We start from the raw sequence: 22497 nt of genomic DNA on the forward strand, positions 1-22497 counted from the left end.
GTTAACATAGCGTTAAATTTGTCCCAAAAGCAAATGCATTTTTATAAGTGAGATTGTAAGTCTCCTATTTCTCATGGTATTGTGTGAAAATGTTGCTCATTTTTCTTTTGTGAGAGCTAGTGGCATACTTGTTGACTTTATCCTAGTTGGAGCCCTTCTTATAAATGATATATAGGTTCATATTTTCATGCTTGTGAGTGGATAGTTGGGTGTTCTCCAAAAAATGACCAAAAACATCTTTTCATCTTCACTAACATTTTTCACTAACTCTTCCCTTGTATTAAATTCTATTTCAATGTCATTTATTTATGCATTTATTTTATTTCATTTAATTTACACTTTATATTTAGCATTTCATATCATATTATTATTGATTATGTCATTTTGTTCTTTGTCCATCTAGACCTTTCTTTTATACCATTATAAAGAAGACATTAATAAAATAAAAAACCTAAAAAAAACTTGTTCCTCCTAGCTCGTGGACTTGTGTTTACTATCCTTGGCATCATTGTGGAGTTATGAACTTAAAATTAGGATCTTGACCTTTGCTTTGAGACTGACGACTTGAACCTTGAGATTCATATGATACCTATGACTCTGGATTTCTCTGTGAAGATTTAGCTTGGTTACTTTGGATTCATCTGATACATGGATTATTATTTGCTTATTTTGGCTTGTTTGAGGCTTAATCCAAAGGAGGGAATTCTTGCTTGACTTACGTCATAAAACTTGCTATCTCTTGGTTAGATCTTTGCTCCCTAACTTTTACTTTATGCTTTAGTATAGTCTCTTCTTCATCTCCCTTTCTTTAATTTTCAAAATCTTCTCTCTTTTTTCAAAACCTTCTTGTTTTCTAACTTGAACCTCTTTCTCAATAAAACTTGACTTTTGTCAAGTGACTTTCAAAACCTTTTCCAAATAAGTGCTAATTCATCTTAAGCATATTCAGACCAATTTCAAAAGACTTAAAAAATGTATAACTCATTCAAATTGTTTTTGTGCTCTTTGTGCCATTTTCCTTTTAAAACTTTTCTCAATGTATTAGAAATGAGTCCTTTCCATAGTTGATATATAATTCTCCTATCCCTATAGCAATGATTATAATTCTTTTCCATTTATGAGAGCTAGCGGCATACTTGTTTATCCTTATCCAAGTTGGAGTCCTTCTCATGATGATGCAAAATTCTCATACTTGTGGATGACTAGTTGAGTATTCTCCTTAAAATGACAAAATGTATTTTCATAATAATTATTCAAAATAAATTTCCTTTGTTGTTTTTACCATTAACTTCGAGGTTTTGATCCTCCACTTCACTTTGTTGGTACATAGGCATGAGACTTCAAAAGTCTTGGCAAACATAAAAATAAGAAAAATATACTTCTTTCCCCATCTCTCCAATCTTTTAACAAACAACATCCTTTTTCAAACCAAAATGTACATATTTTCAAAGAGGTTCCCATGGAGTACCTTGTATGTTTAGGGTGATAATACCTTCCCTTTGCATAACTAACCCCCGAACCCTTGTTTTCTTTTTATTAGTTTTATTTTAAAAACTTCTTTAGTTTTTGTTCATACTTTTCCCTTTTCCTTTGGAAACAATAAAAATGTGGTGTCGACTCTTGCTTTGTGAGTTAAGTTAATCAATAGCTTAATCTCAAAAAATTTGCCGCTACAATGAGATCAGATTATCGCCTAGAAACGGATAGCTTCCGAAAGTGCTTTTCCTCTCAAGTATGTCTCTAGCATAGTCAGCATCACAATAACCTACTAGCTTGTAGTATTTGGACTTTCTATAGCATAAGCCAATGCTAATCGTACCTTTCAGATACCTTAAGACCCTCTTAATAAATTTTAAATGGGACACTCTAGGATCTGATTGGAAACGAGCACACAAATAGACATTAAACAAAATGTCAGGCCTAGAAGCATTCAAGTATAAGAGAGAACCAATCGTACCTCTGTATACCTTTTGTTCTACCTTAGCACTTACCTCATACTTCTTAAGGATGCATGTAAGATGCATATGAGTCTTTAACATCTTGCATTCAGACGTGTCAAACGCCTTCATAAGTTCCTTGGTGTACTTGCTCTGATTGATGTAAGTTCCTTCTAAACTTTGATTGATCTGAACCCCTAGAAAAAACTTGACTTCTCCCATCAGACTCATCTAAAAATCTATCTGCATAGACTTAACGAATTCTTTGCACAAAGTAGCATTAGCAGAATAAAATATGATGTCATTAACATAAATATGAACAACAAGAATGTCATTTTTGAATGACTTACTGAATAATGTTGTATCAACTTTACCTCTCGTGAAATCATTTTCTAAAATAAAATTTCTTAGTCTTTTATACCATGCTCTGGGAGCTTGTTTCAGGCCATACAATGATTTCTTCAGTTTAAAAACAAAATATGGATTTTTAGAATTTTCAAAACCAGGGGGTTGGTGTACATACACTTTTTCAGTAAGGTAACCATTCATAAATGCACTTTTAACATCCAACTGATATAACATGATGTTATGATTAACTACAAAAGAGATTAATAGACGAATGGACTCTAACCTGGTAACTGGTGCAAAGGTTTCTATATAATCAATCCACTCTTACTGACTATAACCTTGTGCAACCAGTCGAGCCTTGTTTCTAACTACCTCTCCTTGTTCGTTCAACTTATTTCTGAAGACCCACTTGGTTCCAATAACGTTAATTCCTTTGGGTCTTGGCACCTGATTCCAAACATCATTTGTAAAGAATTGATTGAGTTCCTCTTGTATAGCCAAAATCCACTATGTATCCTGAACTACTTCTTCAATTGATGTAGGCTCTATCAAAGATACCAAACCCAAAAGACTTTCTTCAGAGGGATTGAAAGAGGATCTGGTTCAGACAGGTTCAGACTTGTCACCTAGAATCCATTCTTTAGAATGTGAAGATCTTTTTCTGTGCCTTCTTAGAGGAGTATGAGCTTCAACAATTTATGGTTGAGGAGCTTTAGAGTCTTTAGCTTCAACATCTTTGGCTTCTGAGTTCTTTCCTTCAGAACCTGAGTAAGTGATCTCCAAAACTATAAATTTCTAAACTAGCTTTAACTTTTCAGAGTCAAGCTTACCATCGAATCTAACATGGTATAATTCTTCAACAATCGGTGTCTTAGTGTTATACACTCTATAGATTTTTTAACGTTCAGAGTATCCTAACATGATGCACTTTTGTGCCTTAGAGTCAAACTTTCTCATATTCTCTTTAGTGTTTAAAATAAAACAAGAACATCCAAAAGGATGAAAAAAATGAAATGTTGGGCTTCATAATATTCCACAATTCATAGGGAGTCTTACCCAATATATGTCTTATAGAGATCTTGTTCTGAATATAACATGTTGTGTTGACTGCCTCTGCCAATAAGTGCTTCTCCATATTAGTCTCGTTGATCATGGTTCTGGCCATCTCTTGTAGAGTCCTGATCGGGAAAATAGCAAGTGTACTATTTTCGCCGATGTAGTAATAATAGGGAAATTTCCCAAGTATCGATCTCGAGGACTGCAGAGTAATATTAGTTTAAATCATGATTCAACTGAACAAAAACATGAGTTTTTGGTTTGGAATAAATTCGCACTATAATTAATTTAAGCAAAATATAAAAATGGCTTTTACACAAATATGAAAATTATGCCTGGGTGCGGTGTGTGAATTTTTCTGGAATGACCTTGAATGTAAATCTCCTCAACTCGTTCAAATATTCAATTACCAGATCTTAATATTGTTTCCTCCTAAAACCTTAGAGGGAAACCTTTGGTCATTCATCCTAATATCTAAGTCCTTAGGGAATTATGATGAAACCAAGCTTTTGAATTAACAAGAAATATCCAACAACTATAGGGTATCCCTAGCCCTAGGTGATATCTACTAAAGTTTAATTATGAAAAAACCTTAACAATTGTGATCTCACAAATTGTTAATCGTATAACAATCCTTATTTGTCTGATAACGAAAGCATTAAAAACATTGCACGGTTAAATTGAATAACACATAAAATTGAGGGAATTAGGAATTCAAAGTCATTACATGATCAAATCAGGGATACCTCTCTGACATTGGGGGGTTCAGCCGCTCATAGTATTAAAAGAAAATACAATATTCAAATTAGGCATTACAAGATATGTGGATTACGTTGATCTTCAATCGCAGTATGTCTTGAAGGATCTCCGTTCTCCGAAACCCTTGACAGTACCAATCTCAATTGTCTAATTCCTTTGTCGTGCAAAAAGTCCCTTTTCTTTTCCTCCAAAAGTCGTCTAGATAGTCACTGATCAATTAACAAATGTAGCAAATATCCAAATTGCCATCTGGAGTCAGAAACTCTAAAAATCAAATAAAATCAGAAGATGAGGCATCCAAGCCAACACGGGTCGTGTCAAGAAACATGGTCGGCCGTGTTAGCTTACTGTTTCTCTACTTCACAAATGCAAGTGCCAAACTTGCTGACACGGGTTGTGTCAGCTGACATGGGCACCCGTATCAGCCCACTGTTTTCCTTCCAAACTTCTGCTTTTATCCTTCTCCTGACACGGGCCATGTCAGGCGACAAGGTGGCCATGTAAGGGTCACTGTATCTTCCAAAAATCTTTCTCCGCGAGTCCGGAACGCCCAATTTCCTTGATGAGTCTTTGGGAATTCTTGCTTGAACCTGAAAACCAACAAAACTACCAAAAGAAAGCATAAAATGTAATACATTGACATAAACTAAAGATAATAACCAATTGCGAATGGAAATGCAAACATACAACTTACTTGACAAAATAATAAAAAGGTAAAACAAAGTGTTACCGATTTTGCAAATTCATGTCGAATAAGTGTCAGAAAACAAGTAGAATTGGTGACCGATCATAACCCAAAACTTATCTCATTTCTTGTCCAAAGCAATGCTCGGGACAGCAGGAAGGTCACCCCCAAATTCTTCCAATTCATCTTGCCATAATACTGTCATGATCTTTCGCGACTCCCTTTCCATTTTTCATTCATTGTTTTCTTCTTCCCCGACTTTTGACGTTCCACCACACTTTCACATCAAAGCACCTCTTCACTTGTAGCTTTTCACACTCTCACCAAATCTCTTCGGGTTAAATTGTTTACACACAATAGTCAGAGCATGCAAAGTCAACTCATAAGTTTGAATAACATCTATTTTCATTTCAAATACACACCATACACACACACTATTCGAGGGTTTTTAAGGTTGTAACGAGGCTTAGGCACAAGATGGAAAAAACAAACAAAAGGGAGAAACTAGTGGCTTAGGCTCAAAGTCTGTGTTGTCATTCTCATCATTGTGTTCTATTATTCACATTAGAGATTTTTGGACACCGTTATGTTAGGATTATTTAGTTTTTTTTACTCACGTGTTTCTTTGAGCGTGCTTTTTGTCAAACTAAATCCTCCTCTAGATAAGTGATTTATTCTACTTATCATTTTTTTTTCTTTCTCTTTTTTCTTGAAGCTTTTCACAATTTTTTATTTTCATATATTTGCACTTATTTAGTTCTTACCGGTGTCCCAATCCCAAACTTAGAATTTTTCACAGATCAACAATCTACAACACTTATCTGAGCAAGGTAAGGGAGTTTTGGGGCTTATGGTTATTCACGGTGGTTCATAACAAACAAAAGGGGAATATGGCTCTAGATGGGTGAACGAGGGGTAATATTGAATGGTTAGCTGGAAAGGCTCGGGGTTTAAAAAAAATAAGTGCCTCAGTGTGTATATGTGTGTATAGAAATTCCAACATCTACTTACGCAAACTCAGAGTGACTGAGACATACCTGAAAAACTCTCATGGTGATAAGTGTTTGGCTTTTTATGATCCTCACCATGTTTGGTATAGCTTACAGGTTCCAAGATACCTCTAGTGTAATGTAGCTTCATCTTTGTCTCGGGTGCAAAGTATTCTTGTGTCAATCTAGTGACGGAAAGTCACGTCCGATCATTCACTTCAGCAGTGCCAATTTTCATGGGTTCCATGGAGAGAAAGTATGGGGTGTGTCTTTCATCCACTAGCTACAAGCCTCATCATTCATCCGACACAAATACTCTCGATCTGTAACACGCGAAATACCAAACACACTAATTAAATAGACAATAAACAAACCGAACATGAAATAATTAGAAAAATAACATAAAAAATAATGCTGAAAGAAAATAAAAACCCCTAACACTTGAACCAAACATTGACCGTAATGTTTACTCAAAGATAGAGGGGGAACTCACAAAGCCTCACTGCGGCGAAGGAAATTGCAACATTAATTGTTGCATCAGTGCATGCATCTCATCCATCACCGTTCCCTGGTAAGCTTGCTCCACCCCTTGACGTGCCTGCTCCGCTCGGAGATCACCGATCTCAGTCTGTATCCATGACCATTGGTCTAGGGTCATAGATGATGATCCGGCATCTGTATATGTGGTTTCCTCTCGTGGCGGGACAAACTACTCTTGCTCTTACGCATCCTCCTCATGCTGGTCACCGACAACAAAAGTTTCAACATTGTGCTCGTCCATATCATCGTGGATGAAACTCTCATATAACCAGTTAACAGTTTCGGAAATGCCTATCCTCGCAGGGTCAGGAAGTGCCATGATAAACTAGTTAGAACTCATAATATCATAATAATCTGAGATTTAAGAGATCATACCTTGTTGAACTAGAGCATTCATGTCCAACTTATTTTTACCTGACACTGGTGTGTCATTCAGGCCAACAGGGTCGTATCCAAAATGGTGGTTTATTTGTGTGATTATACCCAATGGAGATTCCTCCCTGAGAAGCTCGACCAACTCTACCGAGGTAATCAGCTGCAAATGCAGCAACACTCACAGCGACCCTGTTCTCCATGGCAAACAGAAAGAATAGCTCCCGATGGGTAGCTACCACAATACTATCACCCCTACCAAAGAGTGTAAAAGCTAGTACCTTCTGATTGTAGTGGAAATAGGGGTTCTGAATCCCATATGCCTTAGCACCCTTTGCCACATAATCGGTCCGACCTGTGATGGCTAACCAGAAAGTTTTAGCACCAAAACTATCCGGAACAGCTCCGGAACCATAGAGGGGTAATCAGAGAATATCGCCCAGCTGCTCAACCGTCAACTCATGGTCAACGTTATACAACCTGAAATGCATAGTGCCACCATAGTACATTGTGGTCCCTGTCCATGCTTTCTTCAGTTTAAACTCAACAGTGCTAAAAAATTCCAAGGTTATGCGCTCAAAAGTAGGCGCCTCACAATGCATAAATTCTAACATGCCTAGTACATGAAACATTATATCCAATTCTTCTGACAGACCCAATTGAGATAGCGTGTCAGAGTACAAATACCTCGTTGGTGTTATCTTACGCTTAACATGAGACGAATACCTCCTCTCATGCTCGGGGTTGTCGAAGATGATGTTGTGAGCATTTGGAGTGCGAATGGTTCTCTTCCGAGGCCTCGATGGCTCAACCTCTGATTGCTTTCCCTTAGCATTTCATCTTGGAGACATATTTGGTCCCTGCAAAAAAAAAGTTTGAGCAAAAAATAAAGTATGGAGTTAGAAGAAAAGATTACCATCAAGTTGTAGAGGGAGGAAAATGGAGCAACTTTTGTGAAGGGGGTAAGCGGTTTGGATATTTTATGGGGATAAAGGTGTGAGCTTTAATGGTGGAGGCTATGGAGTTTTTTGAGAGCAAAAGGGGGAAGAAGGATAGTTAGGTGAGAAAGAGAGAGAAAAGTGGTGAAAATCTTACTATTAGGAGTAATGATGAGTTAAGATGGTGACAATTGGTGTAAAATTCAGGTGGGGTCCACACAAGGGGAAGACAAAGTACCATTTAAGCTGACCACACGCTTCCTGACACGGGCTGTGTCCCGTGACACGGGGGGGGTGTGTCAGGCTTTTGGCTGTCCAATCCCATGCTTCAGTAGGGCTGACACGGGCGACCATGTCAGCCTACTGGAAACTCAATTTTTGCTCCACTTGGTCATACCCTGACACGGGCACACATGCCAGGACCCTATTCTTTGCATATTTTTATCGTTTTTTGACCTGTCTCTCCTTTTTCTCCTGGAACATTGAATTCTCCTAATTGAGTTCAAACCTCTCCTTCCTTCCTATGGGATCACTGTGTGAACCTACAAAAAAAACTAAAACACACCAACACATCGGAAATTGTTAGAAATAAAAAGCGTGGGTTACCTCCCATGAAGAGCTTCATTTAAAATTGCATGGCTCGACGGTCGTCCATCTTATCCTCTAAGACGAACATTGTCTATCTACCCACTCTCTTGCCCTTTGTAATAATGCTTCAATCTTTGTCCGTTCACTTTAAGTGTATCCCCGTTAGTTTGATTTTTTAGTTCTATCTCTCCATGAGGAAACACTCAGTGAACAAAAAACGGACCGGACCATCTGGACTTCAACTTTCCCCGAAAAAGTTTTAACCTGGAGTTAAACAAGAGCACCAACTGTCTCTCCATAAATTCCTTTCTCAGGATCTTCTGATCATTCCACTTTTGTGTTTGATCTTTATAAAGTTTGGCATTCTCATAAGATTGATTTCTAAATTCTTCTAGCTCATGGAGTTGAAGAATTCGGGATTCAGCAGCTTTGGCAAGATAATAATTCAAGACTTTGGAAGCCCGAAATGCTTTATGCTCTAACTCGAGTGGAAAGTGACAAGCTTTACCATATACTAACTGATAGGGGGACATACCTATAGGAGTTTTGAATGTTGTTTTGTATGCCTACAGTGCATCTTCCAGCTTCATTGCCCAGTCTTTTCGAGATGCACAGACAGTCTTTTCAAGGATTTGTTTTATCTGCCTGTTAGAAACTTCGACCTGGCCACTCGTTTGAGGATTATACAGGGTGGCGATCTTGTGCTTAAAATTGTACTTTTTTACCTGATTTTCCATTAGTTTGTTTAAGAAATGGGTACCTTCATCACTGATAAATGAACGCGGCACTCCAAATCTCGAGAAAATATTGTTCTTCAGAAAAGTCACTACAACTCTGAATCCTTATTGGGCAATGCGACCGCTTCCACCCACTTTGACACATAGTCCACTGCTACCAAGATGTAATTCTTTCCAAATGAGGGTGGAAACGGTCCCATGAAGTCTATTCCCCACACATCAAACAATTTGACCTCTAGCATGGCGTTCTGCGACATCTAATTCCTCTTAGAAATATTACATGTTCTTTGACATCTGTCGCACTCCTTGACTATGTCTTGGGCATCTTTGAAAAATGTAGGCCAGTATAAACCCGACTAGAGGACTTTAGCTGTTGTTCTCTCACCACTAAAGTGTCCTCCATAGTCTGAGTCATGACAAGCTCTAAGCACATCCCTTTGTCCCTCCTCTAGGACACATCTTCTAACTAATCCATCTACTCCTCTCTTGTACAGGAATGGGTCATCCCATAAGTAGAACCTGCAATCATGTAAAAACTTTTTCTTCTTGTTAGAATCAAAATCATTAGGGATTACACCACCTACAAGATAATTCGCGTAGTCTGCGAACCAAGGGATACCAATGACAGCTAGGATGTGTTCATCAGCAAACTCATCCTTTATTGGTCTCTTGTCTTCTGTTTCTTCAATTGGAGACATTCAAGACAAATGATCTGCAACGGTGTTTTCACATCCCCTTTTGTCCCTAATTTCCACATCAAACTCTTGGAGGAGCAAGATCTATCTTAGAAGCCTCGACTTAGAATCCTGTTTAGCAAATAAATATTTCAAAGCAACGTGGTTAGTATAAACAAAAACCTTAGATCCTAACAGGTATTGCCATAATTTATCAAATGCATAAACCACTTCTAACAACTCCTTCTCAGTATTTGCATAATTCATCTGCGCAGGGTTTAGAACATGACTAGCTAGTAAATAACATGTAAAAGCTTCTCTCTTCGATGTCCTAGAACTTCCCCTACAGCAATATCACTAGCATCGCACATGATCTCAAACGGGAGAGACCAGTCTGGGGCAATTACAATTGGTGTCGACACTAATTTGTTTTTCAATGTCTCAAAAGCTGCGGCACATTCATCATCGAACACAAAAGCCTTATCCTTAACCAATAGAGTGGTTAGCGGTTTGGCTACCTTAGAGAAATCTCTTATGAACCTGTGGTAAAAACTCGCATGTCCTAAGAAACTCCTGATACCTTTTTCGTTTACCAGAGGTGGAAGTTTAGATATCACTTCCACTTTGGCTTGGTCAACTTCAATTCCCTTGTAGGAAATTTTATGGCCCAAACCTATTCCTTCTCGCACCATGAAGTGACACTTCTCCCAGTTTAGAATCAAATTTGTTTGCTGGCACCTATCTAAAACAAGAGAAAGGTTAGTCAAACAATTATCAAACGAAGACCCAAGACAAAAAAATCATCCATGAACACTTCCATATGCTTTTCAAGCATGTCAGCAAAAATGGAAGTCATGCATCGTTGGAAGGTTGCTGGTGCATTACACACCCCGAATGGCATTCTTCTGTAAGCAAATACACCATAAGGTCATGTGAATGTCGTCTTTTCTTGATCTTCCAGAGCAACCGTAATCTGATTATACCTAGAGTATCCATCTAGAAAACAGTAGTAATCATGACTAGCTAGCCTTTCCAACATTTGATCAATGAATGGCAAAGAGAAGTGGCCTTTCCTGGTCGCAATGTTTAACCTCATATAGTTAACACATAGTCGCCAACTTGTTACTGTCCTCGTAGGGATTAGCTCATTCTTCTCGTTTCTGATGACGGTGGTTCCCCCCTTTTTGGGGACCACATGCACCAGACTCACCCATGAGTTGTCATATATAGGGTAGATAAGACCAACGTCTAACAACTTCACCATTTCTTTTAGAACCACTTCTTTCATTGTTGGGTTAAGTCTCCTTTGGGGTTGGACCACATGTTTGTGATCGTCTTCCATGAGAATTTTATGCATGCACACTGTAGGGCTAATACCTTTCAAATCCTCAATTGCTCATCCGATAGTATTCTTGTATTTTTTTAGGACTTGGATGAGTTTCTCTTCTTGGATACTCTCGAGGCTCGAATTTATTATAGCTGGGCATTTACCTTCGGAATCAAGGAAGACATATTTGATATTCTCGGGAAGTTATTTCAACTTCATCCCCTTTTTGGACTCTTTATTCTCCTCTGATGATTGTGGTTGTCGTAGATCTTCCCACCGGTGTGGTCAAGATCCTTTCCAAGGGGGTTGTGCTTCCATCATGGCTAGCACTTCTGATTCTATGTTGTCCACTTCTTTATCACTATCAAAAATGGACAAGCTCAACACTCTTTCCAAAGGTAATTGCGGTGCATTCAAAAGACTATCATAAGCAATCACTTGATCTATAACATCTATTGTATGACTAGTGCCAATATCATCTTTGTATTTCATGGTATTTCGAACATCAATTTTTAATTCCTCATCATAGACCTTCAAAGTCATAGTACCTTCCTCTATGTTGATCAAACATTTTTCGGTCTCTAAAAAGGGCCTCCCAAGAATGAGACGAATCTCTTCATCCTCAGGCATTTATAGAATCACAAAATCCACCGGGAATACAAACTTGTCAATCTTCACTAAAACATCGTCATTTATCCCATAAGGTTTCTTGACCGAATGGTCGGCAAATTGAAGTGTCAACCTGGTATCTTGCACAACCCCTATACCCAATTTTTGTAAATGGATAAAGGCATGAGACTCACACTGGCTCCTAAATCAACAAGAGCCTTTTTGAATGACCTATATCCAATGGTGCATGGGATGGTGACAGCTCCTCGATCTTTCTTCTTCATAGGAATTTTCATACCCTGCAAAATAGCACTACAAGTTTAGATTAGAATAATTGGGTTTGTGTCAATGGTTCACCTCTTAGAAATGATGTCCTTCATGAATCTGGCATAGGTAGGCATTTGTTCAAGTGCTTCCACAAGCAGAATGTTGATTTCTAGCTTCTTGAACAACTCTAAGAATTTCTCAAAGTTTTTCTCATGTTGCCCCTTTTTCTTGTTTCTGGTGGGAAAGGGAAGCTTAATGACCGGTTTTGGTTCAATGACTTTTTCTTTAACCACTTATTTAGGCGCAACCAATTCTTCCCTCACAACTTCATTTTCCTTGATCTCAAGATCTACTTCAAGCAGTTGATCTTCATCTCCAGCTTTCTCCTCAAGGACTTCATGAGATTTACCACTTCTCGTTGTCACATCACTAACATTATTATGCTCTCTTGGATTTGTCACAATTGCACTTGGTAGAGCACCTTGTGCTTGAGAACTTGAGGCTAATTGTTGTGTTATCTGACCCATCTGAACTTCAAGATTTTTTATGGAAGCGATAGTGTTCTTCTGATTGTTTCTAGTTTCTTCTTGGAATTGAATATTACGAGCTACCATTCTTTCAATGGAAATCTCCCAATCTGCTTTCTTTGGGGCTTATTGTTGCTGTTGTTGTTGATATTGAGTTTGATATTGACCTTGACCTTATTGCGGAACATTCCCTTTCTGATCTTTCCATGAGAAGTTGGGATGATTCTTCCAACCTGGATTGTAAGTGTTGGAATAGGAATTATTCTGCTTCAAAAATTTTATTTCTTCAACTTGTTAAGGAGTTGTGAAGCAATACACTGTTTGGTGTGGTCCATTACAAATCTCACAACAGACGATAGGAGCAGGTTGGACTTGAGCTACCTGTTAGGTACCTATATTCATAGCTTTCAGCTTCTTTTCGACTTCGACAGTGATTGTATCTTCTATACAGATTCTATTAGTTTCTAGCTTCAGATCAATAACTCCTTCAGGTTACTTATACATTTGTCATACAACTCCAAGTGCTCATTAGCAGCAATTGCTTCAATGATCTTTTTGATACCGGTGGATGTTGAGAAATTAGTTGAGCCACCGACTACGATATCAATCAACTGTTTTGTCTTATTTTGAGAACATTTACAAACATCTGCATTTGTTCCGTTGGATCCATAATATGAGTCAGGCATGCCACTAGGACCCTTTTTAATCTTTTGTAGGCATCGCCCAAAGATTCACCCTCTTTCTGCTTAAAGTTCAGGATTTCATACCTTTTTCTTAGAAACACCGATGCTGGAAAATACTCATTCAAGAAAGCATTTTCCATCTCTTCCCATGATGTAATACTACTGGCCGGAAGAGAATATAACCATTCTTCAGCTAAGGTGAACGAGAACATTCTTAACTTCTTTGCTTCCTCCGTGTGACCATCAATTTTTAGAGTGTTCCTCCTGGTCAGAAATCTCTACAAATTCTTGTTTTCATCTTCATTTACCTTTCCAGTGAAATGCTTTCTTTCAAGTTGATTGATTATAGTTGGCTGTAGCCGAAAATTAGCCACATTCATTGGTTGGTTAACAATTGTTAATCGACCAGTTGGTGCATTTGCGCCTCCGTAGTCACCCAACATTCTTTCTGGCGGTGGTGGATTCTCCCCCATTATTTTGATCTCTCTCTCTCCGACCCTGAATCTAAATCTGAAAGAAAATGTTGTTCTTTTTCTGATTCTAGTCTTGCTAATCTAGCTTCTCTGAGTCTTGCACGCAAAATTCTTCCGATTTCTACGTCAAAAGGAAAATCAGCTAAGGCATTACCTCGCATACAAATATCAGACACAAATTAGTTGATAATGATCAAAATAAATAACTAAAAGAACAGAAATTAAATTTTAGTTGTAGAGCAACAAAATTTCAATTGAACTAAATTTAAACTTTATATTTGGCAATCCCCGGCAACGGTGCCAAAAACTTGATTGGGAAAATAACAAGTGTACTATTTTCACCGATGTAGTAATAATACAGAAAATTTCCCAAGTATCGATCTCGAGGATTGTGTAGTAATATTAGTTTAAATCGTGATTCAACTGAACAAAAACATGAGTTTTTGGTTTGGAATAAATCCACATTATAATTAATTTAAGCAAAATAAAAAATATGGCTTTTACACAAATATGAGAATTATGTCAGGGTGCGGTGTGTGAATTTTTTCTGCAATGAACTTGAATGTAAATCTCCTCAACTCGTTCAAATATTCAATTACCAGATCTTAATATTGTTTCCTCCTAAAATCTTAGAAGGAAACCTTTGGTCACTCATCCTAATATCTAAGTCCTTAGGGAATTATGATGAAACCAAGCTTTTGAATTAACAAGAAATATCTAGTAACTATAGGGTATCCCTAGCTCTAGGTGATATCTACTAAAGTTTAATCGCCCGTTTTCCTTGATGAGTCTTTGGGAATTCTTGATTGAACCCGAAAACCAACAGAACTACCAAAAGAAAGCACAAAATGTAATACATTGACATAAACTAAAGATAATAACCAAACGCAAATGGAAATGCGAACATACAACTTACTTGACAAAATAATAAAAAGGTAAAACAAAGTGTTACCGATTTTATGAATTAATGCCGAATAAGTGTCAGAAAACAAGTAAAATTGGTGACCGATCAAGTCCTATTCTTCCTCTCCACAACTCTATTTTGTTGTAGAGTTCTAGGGCATGAGAAATCACGGGAAATGTCATTAGCATCAAAGAGATTTTAAAAATCTTTGTTTTCAAATTCTCCATTATGATCACTTCTGACTTTTACAATTCTGAGATCTTTCTCATTTTGAACTTGAGAGCAGAAGGTAGAAAACATAGAATATGACTCATCCTTGTGTCTGAGAAATTTCACCCATGTTCATCTACTATAATCATCAATAATGACTAGTCCATACTTCTTACCATTGACAGAGGTTGTTTTCACTGGACCAAGCAAGTCAACGTGAAAAAGCTCCAATAGTATGAAGGTTGAAACAACATTTTTAGCCTTGAAAGAAGTTTTAGAAAACTTGCCTTTTTAACATGCTTCATAAAGAGCATCTGAAGCAACCTTCAGATTTCGTAGGTCTCTGACTAAATTAAGATTATTTAGATGAGAAATCCACCTCATGCTAACATGGCCCAATCGTCTATGCCACATCTATTTCTCTTCATTCACAAACATAAGATATTTTACGTTTTGATTTTTCAAATCAGAAAGTCTTATCTTGTAAATGTTGTTCTTTCTCTTTCCATTGAAAAGAACAAAGTCTTCCTTTTGCCTGACAACTTATAAGACTTTTGATTGAAAATAATGTCAAACCATTGTCACCTCATCAACGATATTCCCTTTTTGCTCACCCCCCAAACTGACGATGCCTTCAGGCTTAAGTTCCATGCTTTGGAACATATGTCTTCTTCCTGTCATGTATCGCAAGCATCCAGAGTCCAGGTACCACGACTGGTGTATTAACTCCACTGCTAAGGATATCTTCAACATATAATATTTTATCCTTAGGTACCCATATCTTTATGGGTTCTTTTAAGTTAGCTTTCCTAGAGTTCTTAACAAACTTGGGCTTTTGTGCAGGATATTTATACATGAATGGATGATTAGAACGAACATGAGGTTTTGTTTTAACCTTAGGTTTAGAAATAGTTCTACCTTTAGGCCTAACATCATTTTTTTCCAATAAGGAACAAAATATGACCGAAGAGTATTTGGCTTGTCATTTTTTTAGAATCATATTCATCATCAGAATCATAGCCAATACCCCTTATCTCATTTCTTCTAACGCCATAAATCATGGAAGCCATCAGGCTTCTAACAAGAAATTTCTGGAAAGATTTATCATATTTCTTTATAATAATATCTCCAGGACCTGTAGAGGCTTTAGAAAGAAATTTTTTCGGGTTTGAGACTCTTGCTTTGAGGCACATATTTGTTGTTTTTCAAAATAAGATTTTCTTCACTCAAACTTGAAAAATCTTTTTGAAGCTTACAGTGAGCTTCTGATTCAAATACACGAATCTTCTTTAGATCCTTTTATTTTTCCAGAAGATTCTGATACTTTTCCAGAACTTCTGATAAACTAGATTCAAGCTCAGAACGAGATAGTTCAGAAAATACCTCTTCAGAATCTAACTCAGATTGAATCATTTCTGCAAGAGCTTATATGCAAGCCATCAATGCCATGTTATCCCGTTCTTCTCCAAAAGAATCTTCTTAAGACTTTTAATCATCCCATGTAGCCATTAGACCCTTTTTTTTCCTCTGAAGTTCCTCCTTGGCCTTTCTTTATTTAACTTGGGACATTCATTCTTGAAGTGGCCAGGCTTCTTGGACTCAAAGCACATGAGTTCTTTGCTAGATCCAGTCTTCTTGGATCTAGAAGTGGACTTAGAACGACCACATGTTCTTCTTTGTCCTCTGAGTTTTCCTTGCCTTCTCTTCAAGAGTTTATTATTGCATCTGGACAGAAGAGCCAATTCCCCTTCTTCTTCTTCTTATTCCTCTTCAGACTCTTCATTAGTTTCTGCTTTAAGAGCTTTAGTCTTCCCAGATTTTCCTAAAGACTTCAGAGCAACATACTTTCTCTTTCTCTTGGGCTCATCTTCCTTGAGCTCAATCTCATGACTTCTTAAAGAACTAACCACTTCTTCAAGAGAAGTGTTGTTAAGATCCTTTGATAACTTCTGAGCTGTTACCATAGGTCTCCAGAGCTTAGGTAGATTTTTGATGATCTTTTTAACATGATCAGCCGGAGAATACCCTTTGTCCAAGACCTTAAGTCCTACAACAAGAGTCTGAGACCTTGAGAACATGTGCTCAACAGTTTCTTCATCCTCCATCTTGAATGCTTCATATTTTTGAATCAAGGCAAGAGCGTTGGTTTCTTTAACTTGTACATTCCCTTCATACGTCATCCTTAGAGAATCAAATATAGATTTAGCAGTATCTCTGTTGGTGATTTTCTCATACTCAGTGTATGAAATAGCATTTACTCAGTGTATGAAAGAGCCCTGGTTCTTACTTTTTGATGATTCTTATAGTCTTTATTTTGTTGATCAACCATCACTCTTCTTTCCCCTTTATTTCCACTTGCATCTACTGGGTGTACGTAGCCATCAACTATCATATCCCATAGATCAACATCGCGACCTAGAAAGAAGCTCTCTATTCTATCCTTCCAATAGTCAAATCTATCTCCATCAAAACTAGAGGTTTAACATTGTAATGATCTCTATCATTTGTTTGAGCAATTGGTGGTGGAAGGGAAGCCATTGTGTTTCATGCTGGATCTTTATCTGACATTGTTAAGTGTTTGATATCTTAGCAAGACCAGAATCGGAGTTCTGATGCCAATTGAAGGTGGCAAGAAACACAATAAATAAGGGATTTGAATTGGGTTTCTAAAAACAAAAGCTTTTTCAAAACCAACTCAATCAACCAAAACACGAACAAGAAAAATAATAAATTTGTTTTTTTATTGGTTCCCTGTTAATAAAGCTACCTCCAGTCCATCCTACAAATGTGATTTCGCCTTCTCAAGAAGAACTTAATCCACCATAATCAAAACCTAATAATAGACACCACAAAGACAAACCATCCTTGTCTTCTTGAGTCTATTTGACTAAAACCTAGTCACTTAAGAAAACCACTCAAACAGATTTGAGACTTATAAGTTGTGTTTACAAATAATGCTTCTAAGAAAGCAGATTAATACAAGTTAATACAATGAATATTTCTCATAGTAACGAGCAAAAACTCTTGTGTGTTTACAAAGAATATACATAAAAAATATTTACTTCAGCAAAATTGTGTGTATGTTCAGTAGCGTGAGCGTTATCAAAGCATTAGCAACTTCGTAAAATCTTCAAGTCTCCTTTATATAGGCATATAAAAGAACTGTTGGAGTGTAGAACTGGAATACTAGATTGCATCTATTTATTTCATAATGGTTTGAATATAGTAGGAAAATGGTACAATAGTATTGTCTTTAGCCCATAAAATCAACGTAGAGGAGGAAAGGTTGATATATTAATGTGTACTATTTTCCTGGAGCAAAACCTTTTGATCTTATTTTCTAATATTCAGATGCTTCTGATGAAATGATGTTGAAGCATGCTTAGAAGGATCAAGAGAAAAGTTGACAGAATCTTCAGAACCTTGGTCGTCAGAGTCTTGACACAACTCCTCAGAAGCTAATCTTCAGAGTCTTAAGATCTTGCTCTTCAGAATCTTCAAAACTTGAATGCATAATCTTGAAGGAAAACAAACCTTCAGAGGATCTTTAATCAGAGTCACAATCAGAAGCTTTAACACGAACATTTATCAGAATCGTTGTATAAGAGCTTTCTAGAACTTAACACATCTTGTAAAGCACTTGTATCTCCTTAGAGTTAAAGTGTGTTGATTCCAGAATCTGATGATGCATACGTCATTGCTTTAGAGTAAGAACTAGTTAGCAAAAAGTACACATTAGATAAAAACTATTAGTGTACAAAATTATTCTCTAAGAAACAATGCATTGTTATCATAAAAACTAAGGGCCAGACACATAATCAAATCTTGTTCTAATAATGAATTATTAATACCTATCTATGAGTGCAACTTTCCCTTAAAGTATTTTGTATGGTAAAAATAAAATGTGCATATATCTGTGAGTGCAACTTTTGGATGGTATCCTCTGAGTCTTAATGTGCATCTTAGCATTAGGGAGAATAAAAACATTTTGAAATGAGTTAGAAACGGTTTCATGCAATAAAAACAAGTTTTTATGGGAAAAACAGTACGTAGGTCGACACATGGAATACAAATTTTCCTATTTGTCGACACATACGAGTTTTAGGTCTGCTCATGTACCTTATTTTTAAAGCCTGTAGCTTTTGTTTGATGTGACGCCTCCATAGGTCGACACATGACTTATACAGGTCGACACATGGACTAGATAGGTAGGCACATGCATCAAACATGTCGAAACATGACTTACATAGGCCGACACATGCATTAAAAATCTTGAAAATTTGCATTCCTTTTCAAATCTTTTGCATTCCTTTTTGCCTCCAACTTGTATACATAAATATACTTTATACATGCATCATTTCTAGTAAGGTTTTAGAGAAAAACCTACATGAAACCAGGATTTCAAAGTGTTCTCATCATCTTCATCCTCATTTTATGCATACAAACAAGCAAACTACATATAATCATTCTTTGTTTGGGTGCCATCTAGAATCGGTTGATGACGTCCAATTTACGTTGATTGAATTGTAAATTGTGTTGAGATATTTGAGGGTTTCAAATAAGGAAACTGAGTTTGAGTTTTCCTTCAAGATCAATTAGGGATTTGAAGGTTTTGGAAAAGGTTATACAATTTGGATCCGATCGAGTTAAGGCTCTGAAGAACAAAATATTCTTGCAAAGGAGTAGCGTGGCATGTAGGGTCATATTGGTAAATCTTTGGTTACAACAATTTGCAATTTGGATTCGATCAAGTGATGGCTTTGAAGAATAGAAGATTATTGCAAAGGGGTAGCGTGAGATGGTGAATCAAATTGGCATTGTTGGGTTACTTGATCAAGGGAATAGTAAGTGCCAGAATCAACATCAAACTTAGGATTTGTAGGGTTGGATTTCTACATTTCTCTTGTATTCTACTTTTGCAAAGTAAGGTTAATTTCATTATCTCAATTCGAGTTCGAATTTAGAGAAGAGGTACCTATAGCAAGGTCGATTGGGAAACTGCCTAAAAAATCCTTGTGCTCTCTCTCTCTCTCTCTCTCTCTCTCTCTCTCTCTCTCTCTCTATATATATATATATATATATATATATATATATATATATATATATATATATATATATATATATATATATATATATATATATATATATATCTTTTATTTTTCATTTGCAAATTGTTGAATTCATCAATTGTGCGATCAATACGTTTGGATAAATTTTTGATAAACCTTTTGAAATAGGTTTTGTCGAGGTCATCATAAAAGTATATGTAATTCTAAACGAAATCGATTAAAAATAAGGTGTTTGATAATTTGACTCATTTGTTTAATTAACTAATTTTTATTTCATACTATTTAATAATTATTTGATATTATGTTTTAATTTTATTTTTATTGATATATGAAATAATATTAATATTATTAAAATAGTTTATTAGAAGATCCTTGGTCGAGATGTATGCAATTTTGAGTGAGCTGAGTAATTATGAGCACGATCATGTTTCTTGCCGTATATGTTCAAGAAACCCTCGAGGGTGTGTTATGGTAAAGAGAGATTTACAAGAGATGCTAGATCAAAATCTTATTCATATTACCATAGATAGGGATGAAAATGGGCATGGTGTAAATGTCATAGTTCCTTATTTCAATATCCCAAAACCAGATGTGATTTCCTACAATATTAAGAAGTCTGTCGTTTCTCCTTTTGTTATTCGTCTAGCGGCACCTACACCCTATGAATCTAACAGAGTTGTTCCTTACAAATACAATGCTACCATGTTTGAAGATGTAAAGGAAGTTCACATTCCTTCCCTTTCTTCTGTTGTGAATATTATTGATGTAAGTGGTGTAACCCGAAGTGGTCGAGTATTTTCTTCTGTATCCCCTAAAAGAATTGAAGATACTTCGGTGGGTAAGCAAGCCCAGGTGGAAACTCCTGTTGTGCAGTCTGCCCAGTCCAGCGGTGTAAACCACATATATGATCATGATGAAGTTCTTAAGTAGATTAAGAGAAATCAATTTAATATGGTTGATCAATTATCGCATACCCTGTCCAAAATATTTGTCTTATATTTGTTGATGAATTCGGAAGCTCACAAAGAGGCTTTGTAGAAGGTCTTGGAGCAAGCCTATGTGGATCACGATGTAACAATTGGTTAATTCGATGACATTGTGGCCAACATTACTGTGTGTAACAACCCGAGATTTAGTGATGAAGAATTTCCTGAGCAAGGAAGGAATCATAATTTGGCTTTGCATATTTGCATGATTTGTCAAGAAGATGATATGTCCATTGTGCTGGTTGACATTGGCTCTTCTCTGAATGTTATGCCAAAGTCTACTCTATCCAAACTCTCTTACCAAGGTGTTTGGTGAGATTTCGTGGGGTTATTGTGAAAGCCTTTGATGGCTCGAAGAAATCTGTGATTGGAGAAGTTGATCTCCCGTTGAAGATAGGTTCGTACTTATATTAGATTACATTTCAAGTGATGGATATTCATCTCGTCTGTAGTTGTCTCCTAGGTCATCCATGGATTCACGAAGCTGGAGCAGTGACATCAACCCTCCATCAAAAGTTGAAATTTGTGAAAAATGGAAATTTAGTAATTATGGGTGGCGAGCAAGCCATGTTGGTAAGTCATATCTCTTCATTCTCGTATATTGATGTTGAAAAAGTTGTTGGAACTTCGTTCGAAGCTCTTTCTATCATTGATAATGTTGTTAAGAAGAATGGGGCATCTATGACTTCTTTGAAGGACACCCAACAAGTTGTGGAGAATGGTCAGTCTGTTGGATGGGGTCAAGTTGTTGAACTTGCTAAGAACAAAAACAAAGTTGGCTTAGGCTTCTCGCCTGTTTCAACCTGATGATATTTGAAGCATATTCAATAATTTTTTCACAATGTTGGTTTCATCCACCCGAAGATTAATCTGTTGCTGCAATCCTAGAAGACGATCAAGAACACGAAGCGTCAAACTTTGTGACGCACGGATTGATGTGCCAGAATAGGACTATTGTAGACGTTCCCTCTATTATTCACTTATCAAAGTAATATGTTTTTTGTTATTTTAAAAAAATCCTTTCACTATGCCCAGGGTGAAAGTGAATATATATGGGCTTTGTTTCAAATTTTATCATCATTAATAAAATGTTATTTTGTTTATCCATATTTTGTTTTCTCTTTTTGCTTTTTTATGAGAAATGATAACATAAAAAACCAAGATATTAATCACTTTTTATATCTGCATTGTACTTATGTGCTTATTTGTTCATATTCTAAAATTAAGCATAAAATCATTGTGCAGATTGATTGTTAAACTCATTGAAAACAATGACTCTATCCCCTCTCCCAACTTTAAATTCTCAGTGTTTAAAATGGAAGAAGGGGATGTTAAAGAGATTCTCGATGAGATTTCCGGTTTGCTTGAGCACGAGGAAAAGACCATTCAGCCTCATAAAAAGCCATTGGAAGTGATTAATTTGGGTTCTGAAGAGAATAAGAAAGAAATCAAGATTGGGGCACTGCTTTGTCTAGATGTTAAGAAGAGGATGGTAGAGTTTCTTAGAGAATATGTGGATGTGTTTTCTTGGTCTTATTAAGATATGTCAGGTCTTGATACCGATATTCTGGAGCATATATTACCATTGAAGCCAGAGTGTCCGCCAGTTAAACAGAAGTTGAGAAGAACACATCCTGATATGGTTGTTAAGATCAAAGAGGAGGTTCAGAAGCATATTGATGTTGGTTTCCTTATTACTTCTGAGTATCCTTAATGGGTGGCCAATATTGTGCTTGTTCTGAAGAAGGATGGCAAAGTTCGGATGTGTGTTAATTATAGAGATTTGGATAAAGCTAGCCCAAATGATGATTTTCCTCTA

General features: G+C 36.6%; 1 protein-coding gene across 1 annotated transcript; it reads right to left on the reverse strand.

The window, feature by feature from the left end:
• Nucleotides 1-9916: 9916 nt before the first annotated feature.
• On the reverse strand, nucleotides 9917-10315 carry LOC127079770 (uncharacterized mitochondrial protein AtMg00860-like). The gene has a single exon (XM_051020139.1). The coding sequence runs from the start codon at nucleotides 10313-10315 to the stop codon at nucleotides 9917-9919; it is 399 nt and encodes a 132-aa protein (XP_050876096.1).
• Between the last annotated feature and the right edge of the window lie 12182 nt (nucleotides 10316-22497).

This window comes from Lathyrus oleraceus, chromosome 5, assembly GCF_024323335.1.
Source record: "Lathyrus oleraceus cultivar Zhongwan6 chromosome 5, CAAS_Psat_ZW6_1.0, whole genome shotgun sequence".
In the NCBI taxonomy this organism is placed as follows: domain Eukaryota; kingdom Viridiplantae; phylum Streptophyta; class Magnoliopsida; order Fabales; family Fabaceae; genus Lathyrus; species Lathyrus oleraceus.